Below are 13,842 nucleotides of genomic sequence, written 5' to 3' on the forward strand. Positions count from 1 at the left end.
ATCCCTCTCAGCCACCTCTCATTTTTAATAGAATAGAGATGCAATACATATTAATTTACAATCCTTAATTAATAGAGATTTCCTAACTATAAGGATATCATATATTCCTATTTATTGCACCACTACATGTACGCTATACAATCATAGGTATTTACAACTGTTAGGGAATAATATAAAGTATAAACCATTAAAAAGGCCCTCACCCAATCACTTAAGCTTTTGGGTTGAATTGGTTCTTTACATGGTATCAGAGCTGGAGTGATCAGGAGGTCATGAGTTCGATCCTCACCGCTCCCTCACTTTCAGGTGAAATTAAGAAAGGCACAAGGTAAATAAAAAAATAGGCCTGTGCAACACATGGTAGACCAAAAAATGGACGTGTGCCATATCTACGCTTCAAGCCCAAAGGGCTCTTGCGTGAGGAGGTGTGTTAGAGAGATACAAAAAGTACAAAATAATTAATTAAGTCTCACCTAATACCTTAAGGTTTTGGGTTGAAGTGACGCTTTATAGCAACATTCAACACTCCTTATGTCATATATTAAACTTATTATTGAAGTTATCCGAGGCTATGGAGGGATTTGGTAAAGATATATGCTAGTTGATCATTAGACATCACAAGTGAGGTAGTTATTTCCTCAAAAAATCTTTTCCCTAATAAAATGGCTATCAACTTTTATTCATTTGGCTCTCTCATGAAAGATTGGATTGGAGACATGTTATGCTGCTTGGTTATCACAAACAAATTTCATTGACTTGCAAAACTTCAGCACTGGAAATAGTTGTTTTAAATATATAAGTTTACAACTTTTAAGAGCCGTGGATTGATATTTTTCTTTTGCACTTTATCTTGCAACTAGAATTTGTTTCTTGCTTTTCCACGAGACAAAGTAACCTTTTGAGGACACAATATTGATAAGAATTAGATCTTGTATCACTAGGAGAAACTAGTCAATCCGAATATGTATCCCCAACAATGTTTATGTCCCTTATTTTCTTAACTACCCTTTTTGCTGCTGAACTTTTAATGTATCTCAAGTTTCAAATTGCTTTATATCAGAAGCTATCATAAGAGTTAAGAAATTGACTCATAACTCCAATAGTAAAAGATATATTTAGTCTTGTAACATAATGATGCATCTTCTTCCTAATGTGTATCTAAGTTCTGATAATGTCACCTTTATGCTCCACTGTTTATAAGTATGCAGTAGTTGAATAGTATATATATATATACTTGTGTAGGGTGAAATAAATTTACAAAAACTACAGATAAAGCAAGAAGCTGTTCAAAAGAAAACTGCCCAGTTTACCACCAATCTGTTGATAAAAGAGAAACAGTCTGAAGATGATGTGGTCCCTATGCCTAATGGCTTACTCAATAACCATTCTAGTGAGGCTTCCAATGAGCTTGCAGAATTTGCAGAGGCAAGCAATGGCAGTAATTTCTTGAGCAGGTTTCTTTCCTTATTTGTTAGTTATATTACTATTGTTCGTTTCTGATGTAAGCTATAATTGATTTTGAAAATTTGATTTTAATCATTACATATTAGTTTTTTGCAGATTTAGTGTCGAGGAAAGATCTGTTGTTTCTCATTTATTCCATCAATGGGCCAAAAAGAAAGCATTTCAAGATCCAAAGAGGTTGCTTGACAAGGTGACACTATATATATATTCTGGGCATGAGATTTGCCACTGTAAACCATTTAATAGTTTAAACCCAAAGGTTGATAATTTTATAATTATTCTCTGGCGTACATATACAGAACTATTTGGAACAGTGACCATTGTGCCACTGTTCACCAACTTTTTTACTTAAATGCCACGCGAACAATGTTATTTTCCAATCTGCCACGGGGCAAGTTCGCTTCTGACACAAGCGACCTCGGTTTGCTGATGTGTCAGCTTCCTGATGGTGTCAGAGTTCGCTTCTGACACAGGCGACCTCGGTTCCAACAATATTTTAATCAAGTTCGCCTACATGGTAGGCGAATTTCATTTTTTTGAATTTTTTGTTTTTAAATTTAATACTTGTTATCCACTAAAAATGTGACACGTCAGCAAACCGAGGTCGCTTGTGTCAGAAGCGAACTTGCCCCGTGGCAGATTGGGAAATAACACTGTTCGCGTGGCATTTAGGTAAAAAAGTTGGTGAACAGTGGCATTTTGGTCAGTATCTCGAACTATTTTATATTTTTGTATAGTTTATCAGTTATTAATAAAAGGAAAAAGTTTTACGAATTTGTTCCTATGAAATATTATTTTTTTTTAATAAAAATTTCAAACTTATTAGAGGATACAGTTGTCTTAAAAATTTAAACTTGCAAGTGAGAAAGATCCATCAAATATATAGAGACATAAGTAAATCTTGAATGTACTTCATATGCAAGTGCATAATATTGAAGCTAGCAAAGTTTTCATGAGACCATAATAAAACATCTTTAGAAGAAAGATAGTGTTTTCCCTACTTGGGGATTGTTAAATTCTCAAAGACCACTGTTAGAGTTATATAAATGGAGAGTTTGATCCTCACCGCCACCCATTTTCGAGTGGAATTAAAAATAAGCACAAGGTAAACAAAAAAAATTTGAGTTTGTGCAATATTCACACTTCAAGTCCAAAGGGCTCTTGTGTAAGGGGGTGTGTTAGAGTAGAGTATAATATAAACCATTAAAGAGGCCCTCACCCACCAGCTTAAGCTTTTGGATTGAATTGGTTCTTTACATGGTATCAGAGCCTCGGTGTCACAGGTTCGATTCTCACGACCCTCCACTTTCTCCTGTGGAATTTCTTAGCACATGTATGTGGGTTTGTGCATTTATCCACTCTTCAAGCCCAATGGGTTCTTGTGTGAGGGGACGTGTTAGAGATATATAAAACCATTAATGTAGCCTCACCCAATAGCTTAAGCTTTTGGGTTGAATTGGTTCTTTACAGTCACCATCCTAATATATGTAACTTTTGTTTCCAGTCCATGTTAGTACTTTTGTGGAGAAAAACTAGTTTTACGAAGTAGTCCTTTTCTTTTGGTTCTGAAAGAGTAGGTTTCTTTTCCCCCTTCTTAGCTGATGTAGGTGTCTGTTTGCTTTAAAAGGAAAAACAAATATCTATAGCTGAAATTTTGTATGACTTACTTTATTATTATTATTTTGCACAATTTCAATATAATTTTCAAGACTGTAAACAACGGGCTGCTGTGTGTAGGAAGAAATAAAAATGCAACCTTATCAAAAGATTTATAATATTTTGCCTGATATGGTAAAAATTCGTGGTAGTTAGAACAATTGTTTGGTATACGGCAAGTGCTCTGCTTTCAATCTTTGTCCTAAATCCATCCAGACTCAATTTTAAAATATGATCCTCTTCTATAGCAACTTTTCTTTTTCCTAAAAGTTTAAGGCTTTATTGTGCAAGAGAGGTAGCAAAGCAATAGGATCATGAGTCCTCCAAAAAAAATAAAGAGAAAAACGTGAAAACAGCAGCGGAAAAATAAGAACATCAGTGCATGAGGGGTCCTCAGTTCCTTTACATATCTTATGAAGTCCCTTCACAAAAATTTATGTGATGAAACGCATAGGAAGGAAATTTTATCCCTAGAAAGACCTCGTTTGTACTCTTTAATAATCTTTTACAGTAAGGCTGGAACTTAATAACTACACTGAGATTTATGTGGGATTTTGTGGTGGTGGGAATTACGTACTCAGTGAATTGATCAAGTCCCTTAATATTGATTTCAAGGAAATAGTGCTTGCAATGCTGTTAAGTAGCTCTCTTAAAATATTATTATAATATATATATGAATGATTTTCATTATAGTCTATTTTGATTATAATTAGTATGGATTGGTAAATGAGGCATGTCACAGATATTTTGCATTATGAATTTCAGGATTTCTTTTATAACTAACTATTATAGGATGCACAGCATGAATATAATTTAATTTGGCAACTAAATCATTTTTTCCTATTGGATGTACAGGTTGGTTTTGTAATTGATGAACGCCTTAGACAGAAGAAAAACAAAAACAAGGTTCAGCAATATCCATATTTTTGTGGCTGCTTGTTTTATACTGCCTATCTTTGTCTTGTATATTTATATTTATTTCACATTAACAAACTTTCAGTTATGTGGAATGCGGAACAGTGACCAAAATGTCACTGTTCATCAAGTTTTTTACCAAAATGCCACGCGAACAGTGTTATTTCTCAATATGCCACGTGGGCAAGTTCGCTGGACACTGCAGCAAATTCAGTTTGCTGACGTGTCACGTTTCTAGTGGACACCAAGTTCGCTACCTGGGGTAGCGAACTTGGTTGCAATACAAGTTGCTGATGAACAGTGCAATACACCAAATTGCAACCAAGTTTGCTATCTCAGGTAGCGAATTTGGTGTCCACTAGAAACGTGACACGTCAGCAAACTGAGTTCGCTACAGTACCCAGCGAACTTGCTCACGTGACATATTGGGAAATAACACTGTTCACGTGACATTTGGGTAAAAAACTTGGTGAATAGTGACATTTTGGTCACTATTCCTCCTTTCAGATACATTCTTGCATCCTTTCTCATTTACTATTACTTTGAGTTTGAAGTGGATAAGTTTATTATTGTTCAGGATGGGTTGAATATTCCGATATTAAATGCATTAGACTTGAAATGATATCAGGAGTTACTTATGATTACGGTGATTAAAGCGTTTGGGTTTCTTTTGTCAAGTATCTCCCAGAAACTAGACATAATTTCAATCTCTCTTTCTCTCTCTTACCAGACAAATATTGTTCTCATTACTTCTCTTAATATATCTTGTGCAATCTCTTATGACATAACTGTATGTTTTGGATGTCTTGTAATTAACTGTATTATCACCTTGATTTCTAATTGCAATTTCAGGATTTGTTGAATACGCTGAAGTCTTGCTTAAGCTGTGACGAAGCATTTCAGCATGCTCAATATGTTAGTGCCTTTACATATTGCTGAAACCAAACGTGGTTTAGAAGAAATGGAACTTTTATTATATCCTATTTGATTTCTGATATATTTTTTTTCTTGTAGGTTTTGAGATGGGAGCAGATTCCTGCTGATAAACGTGCTCATCTTATGAGGGAAAAACAGGTTTGGTGTACTTTCACTAGTTATTATTTGGATCTTTATGAGATCTGTTAGAATATTAGCATTCTTAATTTCTTATCGTTTTAGCTGTCTTATGATGTCAGTAGTCTTGTCTTGTACTAGTTATACAACATTAGTGCATGCCCTAGATTGTTAGTATAAATAGGTGTGAGTGTGAGTAATTTGTATCTTGCAACGTATCTCATATTATTCAAAGTCTCTCTTCTCTCTTCTTCCTTTTCCATCGAATTCCTATAATTTCAACAAGGTTTCAAAGAGCTATCATTCACCATGACCTGATTCTGTCACTGTGTCAATTATTCAGTTCCCTAAATATAGAATTCCTTTGTTAGGTTTCCACCTTCTTGGGCCCTGATAAAAAACTGACCACGTTAATGGAATCAGACAATGCTGATTTTTTAAGCTATGGTGACTTGTTGGAAAGTTCTAAGCCAAATGCCCCCTTAGGGCCTTAAGTACACAACCGCTCTCTAGTGACCAGACCTCCACATGCTAGAGTGAGGTGGCATGTCTACCACCGCCATCAATGGTGACCACCACAAATTGCCTTGCCTAAAGTTTTGGGGTAGTCCAAATCTTAGGTTGTCGATTTTAGCCATTCCTCCACTGCAGTTGGCCCTATTTGGTCGTTTCTCTGTCGTGATTCCCATGTTTGGCTATTTTAATGTTTGTTTGGCCCTGTTCTGATGTGGGATGCTGTGCTCGTCCCTCTGTTTGGTTTATTCCAGTTTTTGGCTGCTATTAGCATTAGGCTTGTTTGCTGCTCTTCCTGTCCAGGATACTACATTATTGCTGTTGAGAGCCATCTTTCCGAAAAGCTTAAGGCTGACTATAATTTTGTTGTTCTTTGACTCTAATTGCCCTATTTGACTTTGTTTGGCTTTGTTGTTCAAGGCCCAGTTTGATTTTTGTCTGGCTCTTTAGTTGTGTAGTTTGCTATGTCCTGTTCTGGCTGCAAGCTATTAATCAAGCTGATCAATCCGTTTTCAAACTACTTTGAATTGATTCAAACGTAATACATCTTGAGATATATAGTCCCACATTGGTTGTATGAGCCAACTAATGTGGAGTTTATAAGGCCTTGGGCACTCCCATCCTTTGAGCTAGCTTTTGGGGTGGTGTATCCCAAGGTTCTTTACATGGTATCAGAGCCTCGTGTCCCGGGTTCAAACCTCGCCGCCCCCCACTTTCTCTTGTGGAATTTCTTAGCACAGGTAGGCTGGGCCTGTTGCATCATCCACTCTTCAAGCCCATGGGCTCTCGTGTGATGGGGCGTGTTAAGATATATAGTCCTAAATTGGTTGTATGAGCCAACTAACGTGGAGTTTATAAGGCCTTGGGCACTCCCACCCTTTAAGCTAGCTTTTAGGGTGGTGTATCCCAAGGTTCTTTACAATACACATGTTGACATTCTAAGCATGTTTTCCATGGTTTTTGAGTCTCTTGAATTTATACGTGAGGTTACTCTCTGTATTTTGAAGCTTCAAAATGATTTTTTTTATGAATCTGGATAAGTTTAGGCTATGTCATGCATGATTACGCTCCAAGAAATTTCCGCATCATATCTTCTCAACTTTGCCTCTTCCTTCTTGGCATGTAACATTCCATTTGTCATTCCTACCATCTTGGGATTCATCTTTTTTTTTTTCTCTCTAACAATGCTTATGTGATTTATGGAGCTCATTTTTCTTAAGTTATTTCCTTTGCAAAGTGTGTTTATTTATACGAAACTGATTATTAGGTTTCTTAATTTTTTTTAGGAATCTTATTATGTTAGTAGTATTATAAGGATGGGCAGTATAGGATTGTACTAGTTGTATACTTGTACTACGCAAGCGTAATTCATTAATATAAATTGGTGCCAGTGGATTGTATCATACGATACATCTAATCCCGACAATTCAACAAGATCCTTTAACTGATGATCTTAATAAATCTACACTTACATAAACTAGGCAAAACGTCTGTATAATTTTCCCCAGGTAATGGGTGGTTTACATAAAACAAATTTTGTGGCCTTGATATATAAATGTTGAAATATGAAAAAAATGGTTTTTTCTAATTTGATACATACTGTTTTACACTAATAGAGGTATATATATAAGAGTAAATGAGAAAAAATGGATAAGAATGACCCAATATTTAATCATCAGCCCTATCCTATCTAATCACTAATTAATAGGAAATAAAAGCGGAAAGATTCTAATCCTAATTTCCTACACTCCCCCTCAAGTTGGGAGGTAAATGTTGATCATTCCCAACTTGCCAATCAGGTCTTCAAAGGATGGCCGGTGTAGGCCCTTAGTGAGGATATCTGTAGTCTACTCTTTGGTAGGAATATATATCATACACATACTTCCATCATCTAATTTTTCTTTGATAATGTAGCGATCAACCTTCACATGTTTTGTTCTGTCATGGTGAACTGGATTTTGAGCAATACTGACAGTAGCCTTATTATCACAATACATTCTGATAGGTAGGGAAAAAGAGATCTTCAATTCCTCAAGGAGTCTTCTTAACCAAATTCCTTCACAAATACCATGGGCTAGAACCCAAAATTCTGCTTCTGCAGTTCTCTGGGCAACAACTGTTTGTTTCTTACTTCTCCAACACAAGATTTCCCTAGACATACGTACAATTTCCTGAAGTGGATCTTCGGTCCAATACAGAGGCAACCTAATCTGCATCTGTATATATTTCAATCATCCTCTTGTGTCCCCTTTAAAAGAACAATCCTCAACCAGGGGCGTTTTTGAGGTACTTGAGGATTCTATAAACTGCACTCAGGTGTTTTTCCTCAGGAGAATGCATGAATTGACTAACCATGTTGACTGCAAATGCAATATCAGGTCGAGTGTGAGATAAGTAGATCAACTCCCCCACCAACCTCTAGTACTGCTCTCTGTCAATTTCTTTCCCATCTTTGGTTCCCAATTTAATATTGGGTTCAACTAGAATCTTTGCTGGCTTGCACCCAAGCATTCTCGTCTCTTGTAATAGGTCTAAAATATATTTCTTCTGAGTTAAGGAAATTCCTGCCTTACTACGAGCAACCTCCATGCCAAGGAAATATTTGAGAGATCCAACATCCTTCAGTTCAAACTGGTCAGCTAAACACTTCTTCAAAGAGATTATCTCCACACAATCATTACCTAGAACAATTATGTCATCAACATAAACAATGATAATAGCAATTTTACCACCGTTAGAGTGTTTAAAAAATAAAGGGTGATCAGTCTGAGCTTGGAGGAATCCTCTTCCCTTAACAACTTGAGTAAATTTCTCAAACCACTCTTTAGGGGATTTTTTAAGCCCATAGAGAGACTTCTTCAACTTGCATACTGAACCGTTTTCATTTTCAAAGCCAGGCGGTGGATCCATATAAACTTCTTCATGTAAATCACGATTCAAGAAGGCATTATTTATATCTAAATGTAGAAAGGACCAATCAAGGTTGGCAGCAAGTGATAGTAGAATTCGAATAGTGTTAAGCTTGGCAACAGGGGCAAATGTCTCCTGATAATCTATCCCTTGAGTCAGAGTGAATCCTTTAGCAACCAATATGGCCTTATACTTGTTGATGTTGTTATCTATATTTAATTTTATTGTGAACACCTACTTGCAACCTATTGTTTTCTTTCCCCTGGGTAATGCTACAGACTCTCAAGTTCCATTTTTTTTAAGTGCATCCATCTCTTCAAAGACAGCCAACTTTCAATTTAGATCATCAAGGGCTTGGATATTTTTTGGAATCTTCATACTATCCAAGACTGTGTTGAAGGCACAAAAACCTGGAGATAATGTGTCATAAAAGACATATTGAGAGATGGGATGTGAAGTACAAGACCTGGTTCCTTTCCTGAGAGCAATTGGCAAATGCAAATCTAATAGGCATGTTGGGTCTATCTTCTCAAAGAAAAGTCTCATACTGTTCAAGTTTTCAAAAAAATTCTTGTCATGGTTCAAAACCAATTTGGCATCTCCCGTAAAAATTCTTCAGACAGACAATGGTAAAGAGTATTTCAATTCTATCCATGGAGACAAAAACCTTTCAGAGAGATAGAGAATAACGTTTATATCCCATTTAAGTGGGAGAGTATCCAATGAAGACACATTTGTGAGATTTAGGATCAAGTTTGAATTGTTGGTGTGATGGAACATGGACAAATACAACACATCCGAACAATTTTGGAGGAAGAGAAGATATAGAACTAATAGATGGATAGTTCTTTAAAAGACATGATAGTGGCGACTGAAACTGCAGGACACAGGAAGGCATTCGGTTGATAAGGTAGGTGGCAGTTAGAACGGTTTCCCCCGACAAATATTTAGGGACGCTCATGGTGAACATAAGATCACGAGCAACTTTAAGAATGTGTCTATTCTTTCTCTCTGCTACCCTATTATGTTGAGGAGTATTAAGACATGAACTCTGATGAAGGATGCTTTGATGAGATAAGTATTCACCAAGGATGGAATTGAAATATGTAGAAAATCAGAATTCAAATTCAAATATTTTTCCGTTTTTATTTCCTATTAATTAGGAATAATTAAGATTAATTAGGATTGATTGTTTTTTATTTCCTATTAATTAGGATTAATTGTAATTAATTAGAATTAATTGTGATTAGGTTTAGTGAGTCATAGCTGAGTCATTCTTATGATTGTGATTAGGTTTGGTGAGTCATAGCTGAGTCATGCTTAGCTATTTTTTCTTGTATAAATACTCCTCATTCCTCATGTAATTATTCAGTATCGATATACTGAAAACCTTTTTCAATATGGTATCAGAGCAGGTTGGTCCTGAGAAAACTCAGCCACCACAACCACCGTCAAACCGGCGGCACAACGCCGGAAAACTCAACCTCCAACCATTATTAAGGTTATTTTCCCTTCCTACAAAGTCCCAAGAGCAAAGTAAGGCTACTAATCACTGTAGAAGGCAAAATCTCAGCTTTCCACCGCCGTCAGCCACCGTCAGCAGCCATCGGAAAATTTTTCCGGCAACCTTTCCGGCCAAGATCCGTACCATTCGAAATAGAAGGAGCCGATCTACAAGTTTCAAGAAGGACCATCGGATTCTGCTAAGCCACGCGCCCCCACGCGCTAGAGAAAGGACGGAGCGTCCACCTTACGCGTTACCACACGCAACCATGTTGATTGAAAGTAAATTTCCATCCAGCAATGTAGCTCAACAAGGTATAGCGTTCCATGTTGATAATAGTAGTCAATGGATTCTTGATTCAGGGGCTTCAGATCATATGACAGGTAATGCAACCTTATTTTGTTCTTATACCCCTTACTATCAACAATCACGAATAAGAACAGCAGATGGCAACTTCTCTACTATTGCTGGAAAAGGATCCATTAAACTTTCTGAACACATTACTTTGAACTCAGTCCTTCATGTTCCCTCTCTTACTTGTAACCTTATCTCTATCAGCAAACTTACGTCTGAGTTACATTGTGTTGCCAAGTTTTCTGTCAATGCTTGTGTTTTCCAGGAACAGGACTCGGGGCTGATGATTGGCAGTGCTAGAGAGGAAGAAGGACTTTATTATTTAGAAAAAGATTCTTGTGAAGGAAAAAATTTTGTGAACCACTCGGTATGTTTGTCTGATGATTGTAATGATGTTTTGTTGTGGCATCGTCGGTTAGGACACCCAAATTTCATTTATCTTCAGAAGTTGTTCCCAAGCTTATTTATCAATAAAAATCTCAGTTCTTTTTCTTGTGATATTTGTCAGCTTGCAAAACATTCTCGTGTTTCTTATCCTCCTAGAGTCCATCATGATTCTTCTCCATTTACCTTGATTCATAGTGATATATGGGGTCCAGCCCGTGAAAAAAATATCTCTGGTGCTCGTTGGTTTATAACTTTCATAGATGATCACTCTAGGGTATGTTGGGTATACCTTCTAAAGGATAAGTCTGGCGCTGCATCCATTTTTAAAAACTTTCATGCTATGGTTCAAACTCAGTTCCAGACCTCTATCCAAATTCTTCGAACTGACAATGGTACTGAATATTTTAATTCTATTCTTGGAAACTATCTCAGCCAGCATGGTATTCTTCATCAAAGTTCTTGTCCTAACACCCCTCAACAAAATGGGGTGGCTAAAAGAAAAAATAGACATCTCCTTGAAGTTGCTCGAGCTCTTACGTTTACCATGCATGTCCCTAAATATTTGTGGGGGGAAGTTGTCTTGACTGCAGCATACCTCATCAATCGGATGCCTTCTCGTGTCCTAAATTTTCAATCTCCTTTATCTTGTCTTACTCACACATTTCCTTCTTTCCGGGCTCATTCTTCCCTTCCTCCCAAGTTGTTTGGCTGTGTGGCTTTTGTACATGTTCCTCCCCATCAAAGGTCCAAGCTCGATCCTAAGTCCATTAAATGTGTCTTCATAGGATATCCTCCTAACCAAAAGGGCTACAAGTGTTACTCATCTTCACTTCGTAAGGTCTTTGTTTCTATGGATGTCACATTTGATGAGAGACAATCTTTTTTTCCTTCGACTTCTCTTCAGGGGGAGTCTATTGGGGTTGATGAAGATAAGTCTTGGAAACCAAATGATTCTGTTGTTTTGCCTTTGGAGACAGGGGGAGTCATTATGCAAAAGACAGGGGGAGTTAACGTGTCAGATAATGGTGATCCTCTCGGGAAATGGAGAAAGTTTTACAGCAGGCGAGAATCACCTCAGGAGCCTCTAGACTGCCAGGATTCTGACTCGAGTCTTAGTTCCAGCAACACTAATACAGCCAACCTAGATGTGCCTATTGCTCTCCGAAAAGGTACTAGATCTTGTACTGCTCATCCTATTTCTCATCATATCACATATGAAAAGTTGTCCCCAGGTTTTCGTGCTTTCAACACTATGTTAGACAGTACAAAAATACCAAAAAATATCCAAGAAGCACTTGATGATCCAAAATGGAGGAATGCAGTCTTTGAAGAAATGGATGCACTCAACAAAAATGGAACTTGGGAGTCTATAGCATTACCCAGAGGAAAGAAAACAGTAGGTTGCAAGTGGGTGTTCACAACAAAGTTTAATGCAGATAACAGCATCAACAAGTATAAGGCCAGACTGGTTGCTACGGGATTCACTCAAACTCATGGGATAGACTATCAAGAGACATTTGCCCCTGTTGCCAAGCTTAACACTATCCGAGTTCTTTTATCACTTGCTGCAAATCTTGGTTGGCCCTTGCAACAATTAGATGTAAAGAATGTTTTCTTGAATGGTGATCTACATGAAGAAGTTTATATGGATCCACCACCTGGTTTTGAAAAAGGAGACGATTCAGTATGCAAGTTGAAAAAGTCTCTCCATGGTCTTAAACAATCTCCTAGAGAGTGGTTTGAGAAGTTTACTCAAGCTGTTAAGGGAAGAGGATTCCTCCAAGCTCAAACTGATCACACTTTATTTTTAAAACACTCTAATGGTGGTAAAATTGTTATTCTCATTGTTTATGTTGATGACATAATTGTCACAGGTAATGATTGTGAGGAGATAAGCTCTTTGAAGAAATGTTTAGCTAATCAGTTTGAACTGAAGGATCTTGGATCTCTCAAATATTTCCTAGGCATGGAAGTTGTTCGAAGTAAGGCAGGAATTTCTTTAACTCAGAAGAAATATATTCTAGACCTGTTACAAGAAACATGAATGCTTGGGTGCAAGCCAGCAGAGACTCCAGTTGAACCCAATATTAAATTGGGAATCGAAGATGGGAAAGAAGTTGACAAAGAGCAGTATCAGAGATTGGTGGGGAAGTTGATCTACTTATCTCACACTTGGCCTGATATTGCATTTGCAGTTAGCATGGTTAGTCAATTCATGCATTCTCCTAAGGAAAAACACCTGAGTGCAGTTTATAGAATTTTGAAGTATCTCAAAAACACCCCTGGTCGAGGATTGTTCTTTAAAAGGGGACACAAGAGGATGATTGAAATATATACAGATGCAGATTGGGCTGGCTCTGCATTGGACCGAAGATCCACTTCAGGATATTGCACCTATATTTGGGAAAATCTTGTGACCTGGAGAAGTAAGAAACAAACAGTTGTTGCCCGGAGCAGTGCAGAAACAGAATTTCGGGCTCTAGCCCATGGTATTTGTGAAGGAATTTGGTTAAGAAGACTCCTTGAGGACTTGAAGATCTCTTTTTCCCTACCTGTCAGAGTGTATTGTGATAATAAAGCTGCTGTCAGTATTGCTCAAAATCCAGTTCACCATGACAGAACAAAACATGTGGAGGTTGATCGCCACTTTATCAAAGAAAAAATAGATGATGGAAGTGTATGTATGGTGTATATTCCTACCAAAGAGCAGATTGCAGATATCCTCACTAAGGGCCTACACCTGCCAGCCTTTGAAGACTTGATTGGCAAGTTGGGAATGATCAACATTTACCTCCCAACTTGAGGGGGAGTGTAGAAAATCAGAATTCAAATTCAAATATCTTTCCGTTTTTATTTCCTATTAATTAGGAATAATTAAGATTAATTACGATTGATTGTTTTTTATTTCCTATTAATTAGGATTGATTGTTTTTTATTTCCTATTAATTAGGATTAATTGTAATTAATTAGAATTAATTGTGACTAGGTTTAGTGAGTCATAGCTGAGTCATTCTTATGATTGTGATTAGGTTTGGTGAGTCATAGCTGAGTCATGCTTAGCTATTTTTTCTTGTATAAATACTCCT

At 37.1% G+C, this 13,842-nt stretch overlaps 1 protein-coding gene across 1 annotated transcript in view; it reads left to right on the top strand.

Annotated features, from left to right (window-relative positions):
* LOC133284512 (ATP-dependent DNA helicase SRS2-like protein At4g25120) overlaps positions 1–13,842 on the top strand; it is a 35,622-nt gene that overhangs the window by 19,156 nt on the left and 2,624 nt on the right. The window contains exons 23-27 of the mRNA XM_061481537.1: positions 1,270–1,454; positions 1,561–1,654; positions 3,976–4,026; positions 4,888–4,950; positions 5,050–5,109. Of these exons, the coding sequence (XP_061337521.1) occupies positions 1,270–1,454; positions 1,561–1,654; positions 3,976–4,026; positions 4,888–4,950; positions 5,050–5,109 (453 nt within the window). The remainder of the gene's footprint in view (positions 1–1,269; positions 1,455–1,560; positions 1,655–3,975; positions 4,027–4,887; positions 4,951–5,049; positions 5,110–13,842) is intronic.

The sequence above is a fragment of the Gastrolobium bilobum genome, unplaced genomic scaffold (genome assembly GCF_033153095.1).
Source record: "Gastrolobium bilobum isolate Gb01-03AN ecotype WA unplaced genomic scaffold, APGP_CSIRO_Gbil_v1 utg7094, whole genome shotgun sequence".
Lineage (NCBI taxonomy): Eukaryota > Viridiplantae > Streptophyta > Magnoliopsida > Fabales > Fabaceae > Gastrolobium > Gastrolobium bilobum.